We start from the raw sequence: 23,869 nt of genomic DNA, 5'->3' as shown, positions 1-23,869 counted from the left end.
CGGCCAAGGATGTTTGGTGAGGTGCCAGCTATGCCCGTTTATACCATCCGTGACTTTAACCGCTAGGACGCACTGTCCCTTCGCAGTGGGCAGCCCGGGCTAGGCTGACGGATGCCCCAAGGTCCTAACCACCCGTGACTTTAACTGCTAGAGCTCAGAGCTCCTTCGCAGCGGGCAGTCAATACTGACTGACAGGTGCCCCAATGGCAGCACTAAGAGCCTCTCCACACCCGTGACTTTAACTGCTAGAGCTCAGAGCTCCTTCGCAGCGGGCAGCCAGGATTTACTGACAGGTGCCCCAAGAGTTTGCCCCGTGGAGGCGGCACAACTCAACGCTAGGCTCTTAGTACTCTCACCTAATGGCCAGGCTTTAGAGCCAAAACGGCTGAGGTTCTTTAATTGTGTTGGCGCTTTACAGTAAACCAGAGAAAACAAGTCAGGTTTATGCATAAATGGTTACCAAAATTTATTAAACTAGATTCTAATCATGTGGTTACAAAATTGCTAGTGCCTACTTATTTAAATGTAGAGATGTTACACACACAAAGAAGTTACAAAACTGAAGCCACAATCCCAAAGAAAGAAAACAAAGTATAGAGCTCTATTTCAAAATATGTGTACACTAAAGATAGGAGATCAGGTGTGGGTGCTTCTTACCCTCCTTGGATCTCTCGATTCCAGCGGTGCCAAGCCAGGATCGGTCACTCAATTCCGCGGAAAGACGAATAAGGGACAAGGCTTAGGGACCCTCTTAGCTGCAGAAGCCTTGGGAGGCTGTCACTTATCTGACCAGCAGATAGATAGTGAAAAGCACTCAAAAATCATGGTGCTGTAGGTCCCCTACTTATACCTCTGTACTCCTTTATTCTCTTTCTCCTTTCTTATGCCAAATTGAGGCTGGTCTGTCTGGGTGACGCCAGCTCTCGCAAGAGTAGTTTACACTTGCAAGGGAGAGAAACAATAAGTTTCGACTACTGGACATTTCTTTTATCAGGGTAAATATTTTCCCACCTAGGATATTGGTGTGTGTGCATCACGCTATTTAGTAGGGGCTAAGAGCCATGTCTGTCACAGGGCCTCTGCCTGCTGTGAGCTTAATCATTGTATCTGTTCCCAGAGGCACACTGTAGCAGCACACCTGTGCTTTTCACAGCTTCAAAGGCTGTGCTGGAATATATGTTAAGTGCCCTGTTCCGGCTTCCTCCTGTGTTTCCAGCAATGCTGGTCTGAGGGTGGGGGGGCTGGCTGTCTGGCTACAATTAAACATCCAAAGTTCCCTCAGCCTCTCCTCAAAAGTCATGTGTTCCAGTCCCCTAATCATTTTTGTTGCCCTCCGCTGTCCAGTTGTCCAGGACTTCCCCCAATCGCCATGAGTTTTCAAAGATACTGACCAATGGCTCTGCAATCACATCCGCCAACTCCTTTAGCACTCTTGGTGCAACGCATTCGGCCCCATGGACTTGTGCTCGTCCAACTTTTCTAAATAGTCCCGAACCACTTCTTTCTCCACAGAGGGCTGGTCACCTCCTCCCCATGCTGTGCTGCCCAGTGCAGTAGTCTGGGAGCTGACCTTGTTCGTGAAGACAGAGGCAAAAAAAGCATTGAGTACTTTAGCTTTTTCCACATCCTCTGTCACTCCGTTGCCTCCCTCATTCAGTAAGGGGCCCACACTTTCCTTGACTTTCTTTTTGTTGCTAACATACCTGAAGAAACCCTTCTTGTTACTCTTAACATCTCTTGCTAGATGCACCTCCAGGTGTGATTTGGCCTTCCTGATTTCACTCCTGCATGCCCGAGCAATATTTTTATACTCATCCCTGGTCATTTGTCCAATCTTCCACTTCTTGTAAGCTTCTTTTTTGTATTTAAGATCAGCAAGGATTTCTCTGTTAAGCCAAGCTGGTCGCCTGCCATATTTACTATTCTTTCTACACATCGGGATGGTTTGTCCCTGTAACCCCAATAAGGATTCTTTAAAATACAGCCAGCTCTCCTGGACTCCTTTCCCCCTCATGTTATCCTCCCAGGGGATCCTGCCCATCAGTTCCCTGAGGGAGTCAAAGTCTGCTTTTCTGAAGTCCAGGGTCTGTATTCTGCTGCTCTCCTTTCTTCCTTGTGTTAGGATCCTGAACTCGACCATCTCATGGTCACTGCCTCCCAGGTTCCCATCCACTTTTGCTTCCCCTACTAATTCTTCCCGGTTTGTGAGCAGCAGGTCAAGAGCAGCTCTGCCCCTAGTTGGTTCCTCCAGCACTTGCAGCAGGAAATTGTCCCCTACATTTTCCAAAAACTTCCTGGATTGTCTGTGCACCGCTGTATTGCTCTCCCAGCAGATATCAGGGTGATTGAAGTCTCCCATGAGAACCAGGGCCTGCAATCTAGTAACTTCTGTGAGTTGCCGGAAGAAAGCCTCGTCCACCTCATCCCCCTGGTCCGGTGGTCTATAGTAGACTCCCACCACAACATCACCCTTGTTGCTCACACTTCTAAACTTAATCCAGAGACTCTCAGGTTTTTCTGCAGTTTCATACTTGAGCTCTGAGCAGTCATACTGCTCCCTTACATACAGTGCAACTCCCCCACCTTTTCTGCCCTGCCTGTCCTTTCTGAACAGCTTATATCCATCCATGACAGTACTCTAGTCATGTGAGTTATCCCACCAAGTCTCTGTTATTCCAATCACATCATAATTCCTTGTCTTTGCCAGGACTTCCAGTTCTCCCTGCTTGTTTCCCAGGCTTCGTGCATTTGTGTATAGGCACTTGAGATAACCCGCTGATCCCCATACTCTTTCTCAGTATGAGGCAGGAGCCCTCCCCTCTCACGCGCTCCTGCTCGTGCTTCCTCCCGGTATCCCACTTCCCTACTTACCTCAGGGCTTTGGTCTCCTTCCCCCGGTGAACCTAGTTTAAAGCCCTCCTCACTAGGTTAGCCAGCCTGCTTGCGAAGATGCTCTTCCCTCTCTTCGTTAGGTGGAGCCCGTCTCTGCCTAGCACTCCTCCTTCTTGGAACACAATCCCATGGTCAAAGAATCCAAAGCCTTCTCTCCGACACCACCTGCGTAGCCATTCGTTGACTTCCTTCTAGTGGTTTTAGCCAGCTTAAACTGGTTTTGTATGGTTTAAACGAACACAAAAGCAACCTTCTTTAACCTCACAAAAAAAACTTGAATTGGCCTAACAACAGCAAAGCTAATTATAACTAGTTACTAACCTAACTAACTTATTATTTTTCTATTAAGTGCCATCTTGCATTACCTATATTCCTTCAGTCCTCCCACTCATATCCCACAGTGCACTGGTCATTTCTGGGCTCCTGGATTTATGCAGGAAATAGCCCAGCTTGATTGTCATGCACATTGTGTAAAGAGTTGTCACTTTGGATGGGCTATCACCAGCAGGAGAGTGAATTTGTGTGGGGGGGTGGAGGGTGAGAAAACCTGGATTTGTGCTGGAAATCACTTTAGATAAGCTATTACCAGCAGGACAGTGGGGTGGGAATAGGTATTGTTTCATATTCTCTGTGTATATATAAAGCCTGCTGCAGTTTCCACGATATGCATCTGAGGAAGTGAGCTGTAGCTCACGAAAGCTTATGCTCTAATAAATTGGTTAGTCTCTAAGGTGCCACAAGTCCTCCTTTTCTTTCTGTACAACATTGCTCAGGGTTCAATTTGGCTGGAGCCCCATTGGTTCAAACAGTGCAGCATGCTACATGGATTTCACATGTAAGCCATTTCTGGAGCTAGCTACTTCTGCGTGCTATGCCTCTACTCCGCCCAGCCCTGCTTTAACCATTAGACATTATTGTCTTCTTGTACTAACAATGTTGATTGCATCTGCTGGGGATAAGTACATCTCATGTTTCAGAGCAAAGGTTGATCTGATTATTTGCAGGCATCAGGAAGGTCCATGTGGAGCATTTTACACTTGGCTAAGTGCATAGTTGAGGATTTTTGCCTTGCTCTGTAGCAACATGTACTGGCCCCTGGCTAGGGGCAGGATGTCAGACTAGATGGCCCAACAGTCTAATCCAAGATGATAAGCTGCTATATACATCAAGACCTATCAAAGAGAATCAGGCAGGGAGTGATTTAGGTGACACCAGGGACACCTTCATAGGGGAACATTCATTAATGGAGCCTCCAGGATGGTTCATTATTTTTCTAAAGATCCGGGCCAGTTCTTGTTTTTCAAAAACATTTTGCTTAACCTGTATCAAACTCTGGTTAGGCTGAATTCCATTTCAGCCCTGAGGGAGGACAGCTGAAGGGAAGACAGACTCTGCATTTCTGCAGAGCAAAATTGGGAAGATTCATAGTTTCACAAATTTTTAAGGCCATAAGGGACCATTACGAGTATTATCTAGTCTGCTCTCCTGTATAGCACAGACTAGAGAATGCAACCCAGGGAAGAACACTGGGCGGAACAGAACAGGATAAAGCAATGAATGGAAAAGAAAGATAAGGAAATGACCTTAGATCTATCCCCATTTGTTACTCAGGGGTTGGATGTGCAGGAGGCAATATGCTCGGAGTAAGATAAAAGGCATTGTGAAAGAGCAAAGAAACACAAACCAAGAGGTGCTGAGAACCTCTCTGACTCTATTGGGTCAAAATCAAGAGTGGTGGGATCTCAGAAATTAAAGATGGAAAAGACCTGTTTGATTCTGGAGAAGAAACAGCTGGAAGCATCAGCCTCACGGCTGCAGAGACAGCTGAACCAATAAGGGTCCCAGGTTCCCCCGAGTGTGTTCATGGAGCAGGGCCCACACTCAGGTAAAGGTGAGAGTGGGAATAAAATAACAAGCTGAAGTGCCTGAGAGACTGAATTGTGAAATCTGTCTTCTGTCTTTGCAGGGGAAGAAAGGGAAGAACTTCCCAGGACAGGTGTCAGCTGCCTTGGTATGGGGCACAGCCCAATGCAGTGTGTCTGTAACCTCATTCTCTGCTCTCTAGTGAAACGCTGAGAGCAGCTCTCTCCAGGGCCGTTTGAAAGTCAGTGGAAGGGCAGTGAGTTCTCTTAGGAGCCAGCTATCCAAAGACCCAGCAGTGTCCCTCATTCTCAGTGGGTGTCTGGGGGAAGCAATGCCTGGCTTGAGCAAATCCAGCAAATGTGTGTCACAGGGGACACTGACACAGCAGCTGGTGGTGTACTTTCTGGTTTGGGCGGACAAACTCATGCTAACATGCTAAACGCAGCCATGGAGCCACGGTGGCACAGGTGGTGTCATGGGGTAGCCCGGGGTCTCAGACAGGACTGTACTCTGGTAGTTAGCTCATGCTGACCCCTGCATGGCTGCAGCTAGCTACACTGCTATTTTTAGCATGCTAACGTCAGCGAGCCTGCGTGCGCATCCATCCAAGCTGGAAATTACACCTCCAGCTGCCGTGTAGCCAGACCCTAAGTCTGCCCACTCTGCCAGTGTGTGAAAGGGGGGATTCAATGGAGGGGAGAAGAACAGGATTTTTAAGAGGTTGCACATTGAAGGTAATTGGGGCAAGGGAAATAATGTTCTGGCTGGTAAGTGGCTGGAAGGCTGCACTGTCTTGTCATTCCTCTGGCAGAAGAAAGATTGCCACGAGTGGCACTGGGGTTCTACCGTAGCGGAGGGGTGTCCTGAGCCTCTTTTATAAGTCACAAAAGCAAGCTACCATTGAATCGGGCCTCCTTTCCTTGGGAGCGGTTCAGTAGGCTAGCAAAGATTGGCTGCTATTCAACCGGAACGCTCCTTGGCTCAGTTTCATCCCATCCCTCCTGCAGTTAGGTCCCCGGCTGCTGATGTCCGTCCAGCACTTTAGGTAGTCGTAAAGTCAGTTCTTTTTTCATTGAGATGTTGCTGTGGGAGATCACATGGCATTTATTTTCCAGACTGTCCCATGAGAGGAGAGACATCAGTATCATTTAGTCCCATCACCTGCTTCTGTTCTACTCTCTGCCTCTGCCCCAAACACAGGCAAGGTGTAAAGATAGCTAGAGACGAAGGGCTTGTCTCCACTGCAAAATCAGGATATCACGCCAGCTCTGCCCCTAACTCGAGTTCCACTGACACACGCAGCTCCCCGCTGGAGCATAACAGGACACACCATCCAGCCAGCGCTCAAGTCGTACAGGAACGCTGGTCCCGTGCTCTTCTGGGGAGCTGGCCCAGCGTTCCAGTCCTGTCACTTGACCCACAGAGGCCGGGAGGGCTGGTTGTCCGTCAGTCTGTGAGCCTATTGTTCTCTCTCACAGTCATTCAGCCAGACAGGCAATACCTGTGCAGAGCCAACCCCTCAGCTGCCAGCGGGACCCACTCGTTTTGCCAAGCTTATATGGGGCGATGGGGATTTATCATTGAAGTGGCTGGTCCTGGCACTGGGGTGGGCACCAGAGCATGTGATTGACTTGCCCTTCCCCAGCCTGGAGCCAGCTGCCTCGGAGAGACACCCCCAAGCCTGCCAGGAGCCCCTGAGCAGCACTGACCCCCAGTAGCAAGGAACCAAGCCTGGAACCTGCTTGTTCCTGGCACCTGGCCTCTGCCCTGCCCTGGCAGCCTAGCAGACTGGGTGGTGCTCAGCCCTCTCCTGCAAGGGACTGCTGGGCAGGGTATTCCATCTCCCTAGCACCACTCCTTCCCTGTTGATAGCAACTGAGCTGAGCAGCGAGGGGTCCCCCTGCTGTGGCCGCTGCCACCACCTGCCGCACCCTCCCTTCCAGCACCATTTTTTAGGACTGGAGCACAGTCCCGGCCATCTTTTGGGGGGGCTAGGCATGCTCCGCGCACTCCTACTGAAGCAAGCCCACAGGTGATACAGGCTGGGTGACACCTAGCTCGCTCAGAGCTAGTGCGGGTACCTCTACCTGAGCGAGCATTACCCACTCCAATGACAGGGCAGTTTCATGGCCAATGATACACAAAGGAGTGATGTGGCCAGATCACATCTGACCACCTTTGACTGCCCTAACCTGATGGATCAGGTACCCCTTGAACAGGTGGGTGAACAGGAGGGCACCGTTCCCTTCAGGGGTGTAGCCAAGCACCTTAACCACTCAGCCACTGCACCTTTCTGTAAGGATTGAGCACTTAAAGAAGCAGTTAGGCAATACGGTCCTTTGTGGCTCTAGCCTGGAGTGAACAGTCCACGTAGATGGATCGCATGGTGAGCCATAGGTCAGGTGTGAAGGGTACAGACACCAGGGAGAAAGAGGACTAGTTTAGGGGGGCGCAAAGGGGGTAGACTCAGGAGTAAGGGAATGAAACTGAGCAAATGAAAGTGGGGTAAATAGCAGGAAGTGTTTTGGAATAATGAATTTTACTAAACTGTGAAAGTTTCCCAGGGAAAGGGCCATTGTCTGAGCTAATTAAAACAGGACCAGCCTAAGCCCTTGAATCGGCTACCCATCAGAGGAGGGAGGTTCTGGACCAGCCCTCCAAAGTAGTCATGGGGGCAAGAAACCTAGCTGGTTTTAAGATGGAGCTTGATAAATGCATAAGTGGGATTAGATGATGGGGTTGCCTGTGAAAGCAGGGACTGGACTCCATGACCCAGGCAGCCGCTTCCAGCCCTGTGTTCCTAGACCGTCCAGAAGGACCCAGCATGCAACTCTTTCCTCTCTGATTTCTGTGCTGTCCTGCAGCGGTGAATTCCACACACTGATTAGCTGCTGGGTAAAAGTGTGCTTCCTTCGATCCATTGTAAAGGTGTCACGGTTGCATTTTAGTAGGTGTCTCAGTTTAAACCCCAGGTCTCTCTCTCTCTCTCTGCACGGCTGCCCTCTCCCAAATTATAAGCACTGTGATTATTCTGTCCCTCAGGTGGGAGATCTAGATTCACTGAGCCCCATCTATGCTGCACAGTTCACGCTGGATCTCTCATTTGTGCTTATCTGTGCCTGTGAATCCAGAGGGAATTTGCCTCTCCTACACATCAGTATTAAGCTCATGGAATACTGATCCCTGTCTTCTCTTTGCTGCCTGTTCTCTGCCAGGCAGTTTTTATTCACTCCCAACCTGTAACTTGTTCTGTGGGTCTGTTTTAGCCCAGTGCTGGGATGGTGGCATTGGTATTCCTGATGTTCCCTGCTGCCTGGTCTGTCGGTGGAATCCCCAGCTGTCACAGCTCCACTGATTAGTTGATACTTTGCGGTGGATCAGCCCAGTTGTTATTTCTGTGCAACTCCCCACAAGGCACACTTTCCTCTTGGGTACACAGAGGAGGAGGAGCTGCTAGTTATTTAACGCGCTTCCTGCCCACCACTTCCATTATTGGTCTTGTGCTTTCTTTTATCCGCAGTGGGTTTCCTCTCCTGGCTTTTATTGCAGTGGGGTCATCAGGCTTCCTTCCTGGGATGTCTCAGCCCCCTGCCTGGCTGCATCTGCCCCCAGCTAGCTCCAGGGCACCAAGCACACTCCTTCCCTTCCCCAGGCTGCCCTTACCTGCCGTTCCATCACCCCTTGACCTTCAGGTCTGCTCTTTCCCTTTTATTGTTCATGCCAAACCCACGGCCCGGCATCTTGCTCCATTCCAAACCTCTTGAAAGAAGAATAGCTCCTCCTCAAGCTCCCAGCAGTGCAATGAGTTTGATGGGTCTCAATTCAGTTCCTGGTGGCAGGTGCCCCCTCACCACAGTCCCTCGACAGAGAGTCAAAGACTCAAATGGGCCACAGATGCTGAACGCCTCTCTGATCAGGAGTGATGACCCCTCCCTGGCAGAGGTGGGTCATACTGGCAGGAGAAAGGGCATGTTGGCTGCCTGGGATGCCCCGTCCTGGAGGCACTATGATTCCCCGCAGATCTGGGGGCAGTTTCAGTCCCTGGGGAGCAGGAGAAGCTGGGCTCTTCTAAGGTTTCTTTTTTATCCATCTTCTCCATTGCATTTGATCTCTCACAAACGTGCCTGTAAATTGCTGTTTGTTTCCTTGCTTTCCTGATTTTGGGCTCCTTCAAGGCATTATTGCTGGCAGGAAGGTGGCAGGTTTTATGGGTTGTTCTTAGTCAAAGCTGCTACAGAGGCTGGGGAAGCTCCTGTCAAAGGTGAGTTCAGGGCCCAGGGGAAGCTATGCTCAGGAGATGACCTAGAGTGCAGGCTGGATGCAGCGAGCGTAGGCGAGAAGAGTGCCCGACTGTAAAGTTCACAAGCTGAATGCTACTGAGAGCATTTCTGAGAATGGTGACAATGCTGAGAGCTGGGCGGGGGTTCACCCAAGGGCCCAGAGGCACATTCTGGGAGCCAGCTGTGGCCAGCTCCATGGAGATGGCAGCTGGCATTCACAGCTGCCTGATGTAGTCCTCGTGGGTCACTGGTCTGCCTTCCCTGACTCCCATGCCCACTGGCAGCGGGAGTGCCCGGGCTGCTCAGGACAAGAGCGCTGGGTTGTTATTGTAGGGGTGCTCATGAGTCCTGAGCAGCAGACACTGACTCCCCTCTGGGGAGAAAAGAGCTCTGTGGCCTTTATTTTAAGGAGGAACCCACACAGCGTTCCCTGCGCCCTGCAGAGAGATAGGAGGAAACACAGGCCGGGTAGGTTTGTGCCTAGTGCCCTTGCCAACGGCCTGTCAAAGAACAGGGAAGTCCTGGTGCAGTCCCCACACCAGAGCCTCCTGCCAGGGGCTTAGCCACTGGCGCTCCCCAGCCAGCACTGGGGGTGTTACACGGTGATGTATGAGGGACTGTTCTGACTGCCTTCGTGACTTCTCTCCTCAGCACAACACTCCTGTGACTGTGACCAACCCTGTGAGTACCCAGCCAAACAGCGAGAAGGAACTAGTGAGAGCCGGGTCGGGGTCAGGATTTTCCGGCTTATCTCAGCAGGAGCCGCCCCCCAGAATCACTCCTGCCTTGGCCCAGAGCCTCAACCCCCATCTCAGTTGCTCTCGACGATAGGAGCTAAAGGCCGCTGGGCTGCCCAGCGAGTGCTGCTGGCCTGGCCTCCACAGGTGTGGCACCAGAGGAACGGGGTCTGTGCAAGCACATGGGGACTGAGTCAGCTGCTCCATATGGAAGGCAGGAGCAGGAGCACAGCCCCGAGGTGGGGGCAGCTGCTTGCTTAGCCCTCTGCCCCAGGGCGGCTGTGTGGGGGCTGCACCTCGCTGAGCCTGGTGTGGCAGAGCTAAGCTGGTCGGGACACCACCAATCCTTGACCAACCGAGCCAGTAACAACCCCCCTCCAGCGGCGCTGTCCTTCCAGGGCCTGGCAGGAATGGAGGTGCCCCCTCCCCCTGAGCCACTCCATCCCCTACCCGAGGCCTTTAACCCCAATCTGTGGTTATGACAGCCTCCCCTGGCTCCCCACACTTGGGTGCTGTGGGAAAGGACTGTGGCCTATGAGATTTTGGGCATTCTTTTCAGGTCGTCCCATTCCAAGTGGCCATCCCAGGGAATATCGCCCAGGCCCGCAAGATCACCATTGTGGGGAACGTGCCTTTCCATGCAAACCGGTAGGTTTCTGATGCAGCCTGGAGGGGAACATGGGGGCTTTGGGACCATGTGAATGGGCTGGTTTTCACCCACCATCACACAAACACAGCTGATAGGTTACAGCCTGGGATAGAGGTGGGATGGGTGAGAGACTCACCAAGCAAGAATGCTTTAGAAATGGGGGGGAAGGGGTGGGTTGCTACACTCAGCATGTGACAAACAAAACCCTTTGTCTTCATTTGTGATGCAAACGCTAAGCACCAGGCCCAGCTGGATGCAATCCCCCTTCCTAATATTCCTTCTCCACAAGCAGAGTGGTCTGGTCACAAGATGCTGAAGGCAGATGGGAAAGTCTGGGGGGGAGGGGGGGGGAACTGCCAGGAGCTGGGCATAGGGACTCCTGGTCAAAGTTGTGTGGGCTCCAATGCCCAGAGAGGGGTGGGGGGTTGGGGGGGGGTTGAAGGTGGCCCTGGCTACAGGACATGGGTCTGTCCCACTCTCCAGTGTGCACCATCCTGGTACATTTCTCCCTGAGCCCTTGTCGTGAAAAGCTCTGAACAAACCCTTTCTCCCTCCTCATAGCTTTCACGTCAATCTGAAAAACAGCATGACCGGCAACATCGCCCTGCACATCAACCCACGGCTGAAGGATAGGGTGCTGGTTAGGAACACTCAAACGCATGGCACGTGGGGCTCAGAGGAGAGGCACAGTGCTACCCTGCCTTTTGCGCCAGGCCAGGCTTTCCAGGTGAGCCCCAAAGGCGGCTGTCTGAGGCACACTCGGAAACATGTTCTCAGCTTCATGCTTCAGCTGGGGTGCTGTGCAGTCGGGAATCAGGCCCACTGGGAATCCACAGAGCCACAGGCCCCTGTGGAACTAAATCCTTCAGAGACATTTCATGCTGAGACTGCATCATGACCAACAAAATATTTTCCCATCTTCCTTTCCCCTTTGGGGGTCTTGCCACCGACAGAGTGTGAGAATTTAAAGTTCACCCATATTGCAATTGTACAGATACAGAAACAGTCAAGATCCATTAGTTGGTTGTTTTTCACATGGCCAAGTGCCTACTAATTAGAGATTGGCTCAGCATGAGGTGTTCTATCCCTATCAAAACTGTTAGAATTAACTAGTAGAATGCCAGATTTTTATATTTGTGTGTGTGTGGAATCTTGTTAATTTCTTGGCCTCAATGAAAGCCTGTGGCAGTGAGCCCTACAGTCTAACTGTGCCTAATGTGAAAAAGTATTTCCTTTAATTTCATGGAATAGCCCGCTATTCTTGTAAGAGGCAGGGATAAGATCCTGTGCTCTGGCTCTGGATCATTCATTTTTATAGCATCCGATGAAGTGAGCTGGAACTCATGAAAGCTTATGCTGAAATAAATTTGTTAGTCTCTAAGGTGCCACAAGTCCTCCTTTACTTATTATTAAGGTTGCTTGACACTTTCCATTACAAGAACCTGTTTTCAGTTGCTTATAACTTAGTCTGAAATTCAGGATGAAATTTCCCCAGCCAGGTATGAGCTTCAGACTGATTTTTTTGGTAAGTTTCAGTAGTAACAGTTCAGCCATTTCCAAGAATGAAGCTTGGAAGAAATAGGTTGTTTTGCTCATGCTCAAGAATCCTTGCGACCACTTTGCTGAGAAGCTCTAGGGCAAGACCCACAAAGGGGACTTATTTCAGAGTAGCAGCCGTGTTAGTCTGTATTCGCAAAAAGAAAAGGAGTACAAGGGGCACCTTAGAGACTAAGGGGACTTAGGCACTGCACTGCTGAGCCCAACTTATAGGTTCCCTGCTGTCTAGAAGAATCCACAGCCTCAAGCTGGGCATTCAGCTCCCCGTACAGTGCCAGGGGAAAGTTAGGTGCCTAAGACTGGGATCCACAAAAGCCAGCGGGCTGAGTGGCAGCTGCCTAAACCAGCCAACAGGAAATGCCAAGGAGCGGCTGGTGTCAACTGGAGTATTGTGTCCAGTTCTGGGCGCCACATTTCAGGAAAGATGTGGACAAATTGGAGAAAGTCCAGAGAAGAGCAACAAAAATGATTAAAGGTCTAGAAAACATGACCTATGAAGGAAGATTGAAAAAATTGGGTTTGTTTAGTCTGGAGAAGAGAAGGCTGAGAGGGGATCTGATAGCAGTTTTCAAGTATATAAAAGGGTGTTACAAGGAGGAGGAAGAAAAATTGTTCTTCTTAACCTCTGAGGCTGGGACAAGAAGTAATGAGCTTAAATTGCAGCAAGGGAGGTTTAGGTTGGACATTAAGATAAAATTCCTAACTGTCAGGGTGGTTAACCACTGGAATAAAGTGCCTAGGGAGATTGTGAAATCTCCATCATTGGAAATTTTTAAGAGCAAGTTAGACAAACACCTGTCAGGGATGATAATACATAGTCCTGCCATGAGTGCAGGGCTCTGGACTAGGTGACCTCTCGAGGTCCCTTCCAGTCCTATGATTCTATGATAGCTTCCAAGGCCAGAAGGGACAACTGTGAGCATCCAGTCTGACCTTCTGTACAACATGGGCTAGAGAACTAGCCCCACAAAAATTCCTCTTTAACTAGAGCACATCCTTTAAAGTGGTGTAGTGGCAGATAGAAGCCAAGAGGGACAGGACTCAAGAAAGGCAGCACAAGAGCAGATGTGTCTGTGTCCTCTAGAGCAGGGTTCCTCAACCTTTTCCTTTCTGAGGACCCGTCCCCTCCCCCCACCCCACCGCCACAACATGCTACAAACACTCCACGACCCACCAGTGCCACAATGACTGGTTTTCTGCATATAAAAACCAGGGCCAGCATTAGGGGGTAGCAAGTAGGGCAGTTGCCCAGGGCCCCAAGCCACCATAGGTACGGGAATAATGGGTGCGAAGGCGGGGGGGGGGTGCTGCAGCACTCCTGGGGTCCCGGCTGCCACTCAACATACCCGGCGTCTCAGCTGCCTCCCCGTGCCTGGGGCTTTGCCTCAGCTCTGGGGAAGGGGGGAGAGTGGACAGCACCCCCACTATTTAAAACGTTCCAGCGCCCACTAAATGCCACAGGGATCCCCACAAAAACAAGTTACTCAGGCTTCGGCTTCAGCGGTGGCAGGGCTGGAAGCCCTGGGCTTCAGCCCCACACAGCAGGGGTTGAGCTTTCTGCCCTGGGCCGCAACAAGTCTAACATTGGCCCTGCTTGGCAGCCCCGCCCCCCCAAAACCTGCTCACAGCCACCCTGGGGGCCCCTGGACTGCTGGTTGAGAACTGCTGCACTAGAGCACACAAATCAGGATTGAAAATCTCACCATTCCTGTACGGTCAACACATTGCTGTGAAATGCACAGGCAAAGTGTGTCTCATCCCCATCTAGTGACCAGTCCATATAACAGCCTTCTACTGTTTGCTACCAGTTACTCAGCTTGAGGAGTTGCAGTCTGTGCTGTGGGCCCAAAGGTCCCAACCCTACTGAGGACCCACGTGGGGACCAATACAGCTCCATGTAATGAAGTTTCAGGTTTTGCTGTTTGCTTTTGCAAAAACCAAAAAGTTACATTTTAAAAGTATCTAGATTAAAAGAGCGTTAAAGTTGCAAGCACTCAAAAATTAAGAAATGCAAGAAGTAAGATTCCCCAGGCAACCTTAACTCTGCCCCCTTGTGGGTGTGCATCACAGTACAGCCTTTAATGCCAAGTACACCGACTAACGACTATTTTTTCAAAAGGATCTCTGCCTCATTCAGTGCACAGGATGAACTGTGCTCAGGGAGTGAGGCAACATTTGAAGACTTTTTTATCCTTCTCATTCAACGATTGGCTCCTGCCTTATTTGCCACACCCCACCTAAACATTGTACGGCATATAGAATTATTCCATTTCCTCATGGGCTTTTCAATGACACTCACTACTGTGACATCTGAGGGCAACACAAAGATTAGTGACACCTCTGTCAGGTGTGAGACAGTATTATCCACTTTTTACAAATGGGGAACCAAGGCACGAAGAGTCAGTACTGTCAAGAGTGATTTGGGGCACCTAACTTGAGATACCTGCATCCTGATTTCTCAGAGTGTTCAGCGTTTGTATAATACCTCATATGCTCAATTGTAACTCCCACTGATGTCCCTTGCAGTTACAAACACTCAGCCCTTCTGCAAATCAGGCTCCATGATCTCAAGTTGGGAATCCAGAAAATGAGAAACACACAATGACTGCCCCCACCCCAGTGAATATTTTCATTTAAGTGACTCACACAGGAACTCTGTGGCAGCATTCAACTGCCCTAACCATGGGAAATCCTTTCCTCTGCCTGCAATTACCCTGCCTCATTCACCACATATCTTCTAACTTCTGCAGCAAATGAGACCGGCGTCCTGCAAACAATAGCCACCTTTACTACACAAACCTGATTCATCCCAACACACCGTCCATCCTGTGCACTGAATGAGGCCGGGGTCCTGCAAACAATAGCCACCTTTACTACACAAGCCTGATTCATCCCAACACACTGTCCATCCTGTGCACTGAATGAGGCTGGGGTCCTGCAAACAATAGCCACCTTTACTACACAAGCCTGATTCATCCCAACACACTGTCCATCCTGTGCACTGAATGAGGCTGGGGTCCTGCAAACAATAGCCACCTTTACTACACAAGCCTGATTCATCCCAACACACCGTCCATCCTGTGCACTGAATGAGGCCGGGGTCCTGCAAACAATAGCCACCTTTACTACACAAGCCTGATTCATCTCAGCATGATTCAGAAAGGCCATAGCACCAATGCCCACACTGCCCCTGGCTCCTCCACTCGCACCTGTGTCCAGACAGAACCCAACCACAGATGCCTCTACACAGGCCTGGTGCGGATTTTCAGAGGCTGTGGCCTGCATTTGCCCATCACAGAAAGCCAGACTGGGGGACCGTTCAGTGTGAGAGATGCCTACTGAGAGACTCTCTCAGGAAGCAGGTGGGAGAGTTTCAGGAGGAGGTGGCTAGGCTGAGGAGCAGCCGTGCATACAAGGAATTCATTGAAAACATGCATATGGAGACCTCCAAGGCTGAGGAAGCAATCCAGCTGGAGAGGACTGCATTAGCACCACCAGGGGAGGAGGAGACGGCTTCTTTACAGGGAGGAATCCAGCTACTGGTTACTTCTGATGGCAGGCAGTGCTCCACCCTTGCTCCCAACACACCATCTACAGAGATCAAAAAATGGGTATGCTGCCCTAGCAATGAGGGATGATGGATGGAGGAGAAGCCATATACTCCTGAGGCTAGCAGGATCACAGCCACCACTCCCAAGAGGAAACAAAGGGTGGCGGTGGTGGTCAGTGACTCCCTCTTAAGGGGGACGGAGGCATCCATCTGCAGTCTTGACCTGGCATCCTGGGAGGTGTACTGCCTGCCAGGTGCCTGTGTCAGAGATGTTACAGAGGGATTGCCGAGGATCATCTGGCCCTCTGACTACTGCTCTGTGTTGCTCATCCATATGGCACTAATGATTTACTGCAAGGTATGACCCTGAGCAGGTCAGCAGTGACTACAGGGCTCTGGAAGTGAGGCAGAAGGAATTGGGGCAGGGGGCAGGTATGTTCTCATTGATCCTTTTAGTCAAGGGTAGGGGCCCAGGCAGTGACAGACACATCCTGGAGGTGAATGCTGGGCTGCGTGGATGATGTTGCCAGGAGGGCTTCAACTTCCTCGACCACGGGATGCTGTTCCAAAGAGCAGGACTGCTGAGCAGGGATGGGGTCCATCTGTCAAGGAAGGGGAAGAGTATCTTCGGATACACACTGGCTGACTTACTGAGGCCGGCTTTAAACTAGGTCTGATGGGGGCGGGTGACAAAAGCTCACATGTAAGTCCAAAACATGGAGACTTGGGTGAAGGGTCAGACTATGGGACATGGGCAATCACAGCCGGGACAATGAAGAGAAGAGGGAATATAGAGGAGAAACCCAATGAACATCTTAGATGTCTGTATATTAATGTAAGAAGTATGGGGAATAAGCAGGAAGAACGAGAAATACCAATGAATAATCTCAATTGCAACATAACTGGCATCACAGATACTTGGTGGGATAATTCACATGCCTGGAACATTGGTATAGAAGAGTTCAGCTTGTTCAGCAATGACAGGCAGGGAAAAAAGCGGGGAGGCGTGGCCTTGCATATCAAAGATGTCTACACTCTAACTGAGGTGGAGATAGAAGTGGGAGAAAGACCTGCTGAAAGCCGCTGGGTAAGGATAAAAAGGGGTAAAAAACAAGGGTGCAGTCATGGTACAGGCCTACGATAGGCCACCTAACCAGGAAGATGAGGTGAATGAGGGTTTTTTTAAACAGCTCACAAAATCATGCAAAGCCCAGGACTTGGTGGTGATGGGAGACCTCAACTAACAGGACATTTGTTGGGAAAATAATACAGCAGGGCACAGATCATCCAACAAGTTCTTGAAATGCACTTTTTATTACAGAAGATGGAGAAAGTGACTAGGGGAGAGGCTGGTCTAGATTTGATTCTGACAAACAGGGAGGAATTGGTTGAGCGTTTGAAGGTGGAAGGCAGATGGGTGAAAGTGATCATGAAATGATAAAGAGTTCCTGATTCTAAGGAATGGTAGTAGGGGAAAAAAGCAGAATACAGACAATGGACTTCAAAAAGGCAGACTTTAGCAAACTCAGGGAGTTGGTAGGTAAGATCAATGGGAAGCAATTCTAAGGGGAAAAAGAGTTGGCACTTTTTAAAAGAGACATTATCAAGGGCACAAGAGCAAACTATCCTAATGCATAGGAAAGATAGGAAGTATGGCAAGAGGCCACCCTGGCTTAACCAGGAGTTCTTCAACGACCAAAACTCATAAAAGAGTCATACAAAAGTGTAAACTAGGTCAAATTACAAAGATGGATATAAACAAACAAGCAAAAACAAACACAAGTATGTAGGGGCAGAATTGGAAAGGCCAAGGCACAAAATGAGATTAAACTAGCTAGGTACATAAAGAGTAACAAGAAAACATTTTACAAATACACAAGAAGCAAGAGGAAGACCAAGGACAGAGTAGGCCCATTACTCAATGAGGACGGAAAGATAACAATAGAAAACACAGCAATGGCTGAAGTATTACTTGCCTTTTTTGTTTCACTTTCAACAAAAATGTTAGCAGTGATTGGACGACTAACATAGTGAACATCAGTGTAAATGGGGTAGGATCTGAGGCTAAAATAGTGAAAGAACATGTTAAGAATTACTTAGTCAAGTTAGATGTCTTCAAGTCAGCAGGGCCTGACAAAATAATTCATAGAATACTTTAGGAACTGGCTGAAGAGATCTGAGCCATTAGCAATTATCTTTGAAAACTCATGGAGGATGGGAGAGATCCCAGAGATTTGGAAAAGGACAAATACAGTACTTAGCTATAAAAAGGAGAATAAGGACAACCCAGGTTATTATAGACCAGTCAGCCTAAGTTCCATACCCAGAAAGATAATGGAGCAAATAATAAAACAATCAATTTGTAAGAACCTAGAAGATAATAAGGTGATAAATAACAGTCAACATGCATTCGTCAAGAACAAATCATGTCAAACCGACCTAACATCCTTCTTTGACAGGGTAACAAGCCTTGTGAATGGGGGCAAGTGGTAGATGTGATATATCTTGATTTTAGTAAGGCTTTTGATATTGTCTCACATGGCCTCATAAACAAAGAGAAATATAGCCTAGATGAACATATTATAAGGTGGGTGCACAACTGGTTTGAAAAGTGTACTCGGGGAATACTGATCAATGGTCCACAATCAAGCTGGAAGGGCATATAAAGTGGGGTCCCACAGGATCTGACCTAGGTCTGATTCTATTCAATATCTTCATAAATGATTTGGATAATGGCATAGAGACACACTTATAAAGTTTGCAGATGATTCCAAGCTGGGAGGGTTTGTAAGTGCTTTGGAGGAGAGGATTAGAATTCAAAATGCTCTTGACAATCTGGATAAATGGTGTGAAATAAATAGGATGAAATTCAATACGGATAAATGCAAAGTACTGCACTTTGGAAGAAATAATCAATTGCACAAATACAGAATGGGCAATAACTGCCTAAGAAGGAGTACTGCAGAAAAGGATCTGGAAGTTATAATGAATCACAAACTACATATGAGTCGACAATGTAACACTGTTGGGAAGAAAAAAAAAAGGCAAATATCATTCCGGGATGTATTAGCAGGAGTGTTATAAGGAAGACATGACAAGTAATTATTCCACTCAGCCCTGATAAAACTTCAGTTGGAGTATTGTGTCCAGTTCTGGGCACCACACTTCAGGAAAGATGTGAACAAAATCCAGAGAAGAGCCACAAAAATGATTAAAGGTCTAGAAAACATGACCTATGAGGAAACATTGAAAAAATTGAGTTTGTTTAGTCTGGAGAAGACTGAGCAGGGACATGGTAACAGTCTTCTAGTACATAAAAAGTTGTTATAAAGAGAATGATGGTAAATTGTTCTCCTTAACCTCTGATGACAGGATAAGAAGTAATGGGCTTAAATTGCAGAAAGGAAGATTTAGGTTGGATATTAGGAAAAACTTCCTAACTGTCAGGGTAGTTAGGCACTGGAATAAATTGCCTAAGGAGGTTGTGGAATCTGTGTCAATTGAAAGTTTTTAAGAACAGGTGAGACTAACACCTATCCAGGTCTAGTTCAGTGATTCTCAACCTATTTACCATTGTGGGCCACATATGCTGCTCTCTATGTGTTATGTGGGCTGCATCCACACAATATATATACTACATGTATGTCACATGGGCCACAGCTGTGTGCTGATTGGGCCGCAAGTGGCCTGCAGGCCATGGATTGAGAACCACTAGTCTAGATAATCCTCAATCCCATCTCAGTGCAGGGGACTGGACTAGATGACCTATTGAGGTCCCTTTCAGTCCTACATCGCTATGATTTTATGTAATTAAAGACTGTACCATAATGCTCACACACAAGGCAGATGAATTAAGGTTGCTGGGCAATATTAATCCCTACATCACCTAATTTTTGAGTGCTTGAATTTGCAACATTCATGTTCTTTTAATGTGGGTTTTAAAAATATGATTTTATATACTTTGATCTGCTCTCCCCATTCGTCTCCTTTCCCAAGCAGGTAAGCTTTCTGCTGAAAACAAATCTTTTAAAGATACTTCTGAGGAAGTGGAGCTTGAGTTGCTATCTTAGCCATACTGTGTTCCCTATCAAAAGAGCTTGAAATAAACACTCTGTGATCATGTAATACAAGGGGTGAACTTGGAGATAAGCCAGCTGCTGTTTATTTCAGGAACTCTGTTAGAAAATGTTACATTTGTGGTTTTGAAACACGCAGGTCAGGAGAAGGTTTTCTTGGCTTCAACTTTATCTTCTTGGCTAATGTGCTGCATGATGAACTGATGGCTCCCCTGGGCCTTGTGTTATCCGTGTAACAGTTGTTCTTGTATCCTTGGGTGTCAGGGCACACAAATGTAAATCTTCTCTCTCTTCCAGATGGAGATAATGAACACGAGAAACTGCTACCAGGTCTCGGTGAATGGGCTGCATGTGTTTGACTATGTCCACCGCATCCCTGCCAACCAGGTGGACCAGCTAGAGATAGCGGGGGATGTGTCACTCTCCTACGTGCAGTACTGATGGCCCCACCTGGGCCACTAAGTTCTCACTATTTGACTCAATCCACTGGGCTGAGTCTCATCTTCCACTCCACTCCACAGCCCTCCATCTTCCACAGCCCTCTCATCATCTTCATTCAACAGCTCCACTGGTGAGCCTGGAGATCTCAGCCACCAAATCTCACATCATACAGAAACTTGGAAGTCTTACTCCGGGGCTTGGGGGAGGGAAGGGCTTCTCTCATTGCCTCTTTTTTTGTCTATATACATTTCTGATACTGTAGATTACAGCAGTGATTCTCAACCTTTCCAGACTACTATACCCCTTTCAGCAGGGTTTGATTTATCTTTGCATATCACAAGTTTTATCTCGCTTAGAAACGACTTGCTTACAAATCAGAGATAAAAATACCAAAATGTCACAGCACACTATTACTGATAAGGTGCTTACTTCCTCATGTTTACCATATAATTATAAAATAAATCAACTGGAATATCAATATCGTACTTACATGTCATTGTGATACTTGAGCCTGTTTTTCACTTGTGAGCCTTGTCTGAAGGCTGAGCCCCATGCGGCGTGGCTAAAGCATGTAACTTAGCTTTATGGGGCCCCCTATGGCATGGGGCCCCAGGCAGTTACCCTGCTTGCCACCCTCTAATGCCAGCCCTGCACTTGCGAACTCCCTAAACCCATCCAGTAACCTCCCCTGGTGTCATGACCTTCCGGTTGAGAAACACTGATCTAGATGATTTGAGTACCCCCTGGAAGACCTCTGCGTACCCCCAGGGGTGTGTGCCCCCCTGGCTGAGAACCACTGGATTAGAGTTCCAGGGCCTGATTCAACCCTGTCTGATGATGAGTTTGGAGAGGGTGGGGGGTTGTTTGAAAGCCTGACAAAACACCGTATCACCCATGGGTGGACACTTTTCACCAAGCGATCACGCCACAGCTGACCTCTCAGTCCTCTTCCTCCAAGGAAACCTGCACAACACCGTCAAAAGACGAGCCTGGGAGCTTAAATTCAGAACTTCGCTAGATACTAAAAATCATGGACTGAATAGAGACACTGAATTTATGGCTTATTACAGCAACGTGTAATCCCCAACCCTCCTCCCCACCAAGCGTTCCCCTCCCAATGACTGCACAGGTACTGAGAGGCTACTTCACCTTTGAAATATGCGCTACCCACTTATGCTAAACAATCTATTCCATCTTGTATTTAGCTGTGACTATGACAAAGTGGGAAATTTTTTTAAGAGTTTTGCATGAATACTGTGTGGATCTCAGTGTCCCTGTGTGCTGCATGCGTAATGAGGTGGTGGGAGAGGGAGTTTTTGTTGCAGGGGACCAGGTGTGACCTCGCCTGACAGTTGGGACCCCGGAAAACTGCCTGGAGATGGGGGACTGTAGTGACCAGGTGGCCCATCCCAGCTTGGCAGTCAGCCAGTTCTGGCCACTGGGAGGACAAAGGGCTGAGGAGAGAGGACCCTGCAGACCTGACTTGCTGGTTCCAGCCAGGGGGAAACAAAAGATGGAGGAGAGGAGGCCCAGGTGATCTGTTTACCTGGGACCAAGACAAAGGACAGCAGAGGAGCAGTTGCAGGAGATAATATAGGATGGTTGGCTGGAAGGAGGGAGTGGCTGGACTGGGGAGAGAGAGCAGCCAGAGGCCCCCGGGATGCAGGAGAGACCTAGATGTACTGTGCTGAGGGTAGCTAGGCCCGAGGGCCCGCAGAGTTTCCTGTGCTGGGTTCAGATGCTCAATAAACCCTCCTGTTTTACACTGGCTGAGAGCCACTGCAGGCTAGAGATCATGGTTGCGTTATTCCCTCTGGGCATAGAGGCCCCAGGGTCCAGAGCGAGTGGACTCCCTGAGTGGCCCACAACCAGAAACAGGTGTGCTAAAGGACCCCCGAGAAGGGCTGTCACTCTGAAGGGGGCTCCTCCCAGGGACCCTATGGAACCGAGAAAGAGCACAAGTCCTGTGAGTCCGTGACAGTGACACTCTGAGTACCGTTCCCAGACCTGAAGAAGAGCTCTGTGTACAGTTGAAAACTTGTCTCTCACCAGCAGAAATTGATCCAAAAAAAAGATATTACCTCACCCATCTTGTCTCTCTAATAAAATTAACACAGCACACATTACATGGATTAAAAACTGGTTAACATATAGGTCTCATCATAGGGGAATCATCGAGTGGGTGTGCTTCTAATGGGGTCCTGCAAGGATTGGTTCTTGGCCCTATGTGATTTATGTTTTTATCAATGACCTGGAAGAAAACATAAAAACATCACTGGTGAAGCTTGTAGATGACACAAAGACTGGGAGAGTGGTAACTAGTGAAGAGAACAGGTCACTGATACAAGTCTTTAAATCAGCTATGCACTGAGAAATGAAGTGTGATATGGAATATCATCCCTTGCAGCTGTACCTCCAGCCACGCAGACACTAAACCAGTGGTTCTCAACCTGTTTACCATTGTGGGACGCAGGTTGAGGACCGCTGCGCCAGACACACATTGGTCTGCCCAGCCCTGCACTGCCAGCCTGCCCCTTCTCCTCGGGGGCAGGTCCATGCCAAGCGCCACACCGACCCCCCACCCAGCGCTCCCTGACTCCCTATGTCCAGTACACCCTATGTCCAGTACACAGCGCTCCCTGACTCCCTATGTCCAGTACATCCAGTACTCCCTATGTCCAGACACCCCCCCGACTGCAGTCCCCTATGGCCAGTGCCCCCGCTAAGACTCCCCACAGACCCATATGCCCAGCGCCCCCCTCCTGCCCAGAGCCCCCACACAGCCCCACCACCACAACTGCCCAGCACCTCCCACAAACCCCTCCTGCCCAGAGCCCCCCCCACAAACCCTCTCAGAGACCCACTCTCCCGCACCCTTCCCCCCAGACACACTCAGCGGCCCCACTGGGAGGTGACTGTGTCCGCTGGGCTGAGCTGGCAGCATGGCCAGGGATTGCTCTGGCCCCTCAGGAGCGGCACGATCAGCTAAACTGGAGCAGGTGCAGGGCATGCCCAGGCTGGACTCCCTCTGGACCCACTTGCCCAGCAGGGCCACCTGCGTTGGACTGCTGAGCTCGTCTCCTGCCCCAGGTTGCTGCTTCTCCTTCCCTGCTGGCAAAAGCGTTCCAGCTGGGCTGCATGGCACCATCTCCCCCTCAGCCAGCCCTGCCTCCTTCTGGACCCCGGAGCGGGAAACTTTGAATTTTTTTAACACACAGCTGGGCTGCAGCTGAGTGCTCACTGGGAGGCATGATGCTGCCCAGGGGTTGAGAACCACTGTACTAAACAGTCCCCAAAAAGACAGTCACAATGGAGACAGAGGACTACATTTCACCCAGCATACACCAACAAACCTTCCAGCAAACACAGATTAGCCTCACGACTCACCGGTTATCCCACGGCGGGAAACCAGCACAGAAACAGCACTTCATACAAAGAAACGGCATGCGTGGGCAGGAAAACTGCAGAAAACCGGCACTTCCAGAGGACTGCTGGCATAGCACAGACTTGATTAAACTGAGACAGGGAAGGAGACACAGAAGCCGGGTAACACAGCGTCCCACAGAGTGATAAACCTCATTGTGATTCCAAAAAGCATTGTGCAACTGTATCATGGAAACGGGTTGAGAGCGGGGCCCTTGACAGTAGAAGCTGGCAGACAGCACTGATCTCAGTGCTGGGAGGGGCGGGGGGAAGAGCAGGAGAAGCAGCTAAGATGTTAGGAGGAAGGGGAAGTGTGCGGGAAACAAACACTGAACTCACAGTGGGGAGGCAGTGGTGGGGTGGGGAGTGGAAAAGCAACACCACAGCACAGGGTGGGGTGC

At 49.3% G+C, this 23,869-nt stretch overlaps 1 protein-coding gene across 1 annotated transcript in view; it reads left to right on the top strand.

Annotated features, from left to right (window-relative positions):
* LOC311511483 (galectin-9-like) overlaps positions 1–20,045 on the top strand; it is a gene marked incomplete at both ends in the record, with an annotated part of 37,610 nt that extends 17,565 nt beyond the window's left edge. The window contains 5 exons of the mRNA XM_084612133.1: positions 4,859–4,903; positions 9,687–9,716; positions 10,332–10,420; positions 10,983–11,148; positions 19,902–20,045. Coding sequence (XP_084468259.1) covers positions 4,859–4,903; positions 9,687–9,716; positions 10,332–10,420; positions 10,983–11,148; positions 19,902–20,045 — 474 coding nt within the window. The remainder of the gene's footprint in view (positions 1–4,858; positions 4,904–9,686; positions 9,717–10,331; positions 10,421–10,982; positions 11,149–19,901) is intronic.
* Positions 20,046–23,869: the final 3,824 nt, after the last annotated feature.

Source organism: Lepidochelys olivacea (assembly GCF_965140295.1).
Source record: "Lepidochelys olivacea isolate rLepOli2 genome assembly, chromosome: 23".
In the NCBI taxonomy this organism is placed as follows: domain Eukaryota; kingdom Metazoa; phylum Chordata; order Testudines; family Cheloniidae; genus Lepidochelys; species Lepidochelys olivacea.
Note: the sequence above shows the minus strand (reverse complement) of the source record. Positions and strands in the feature narration are given on the sequence as shown.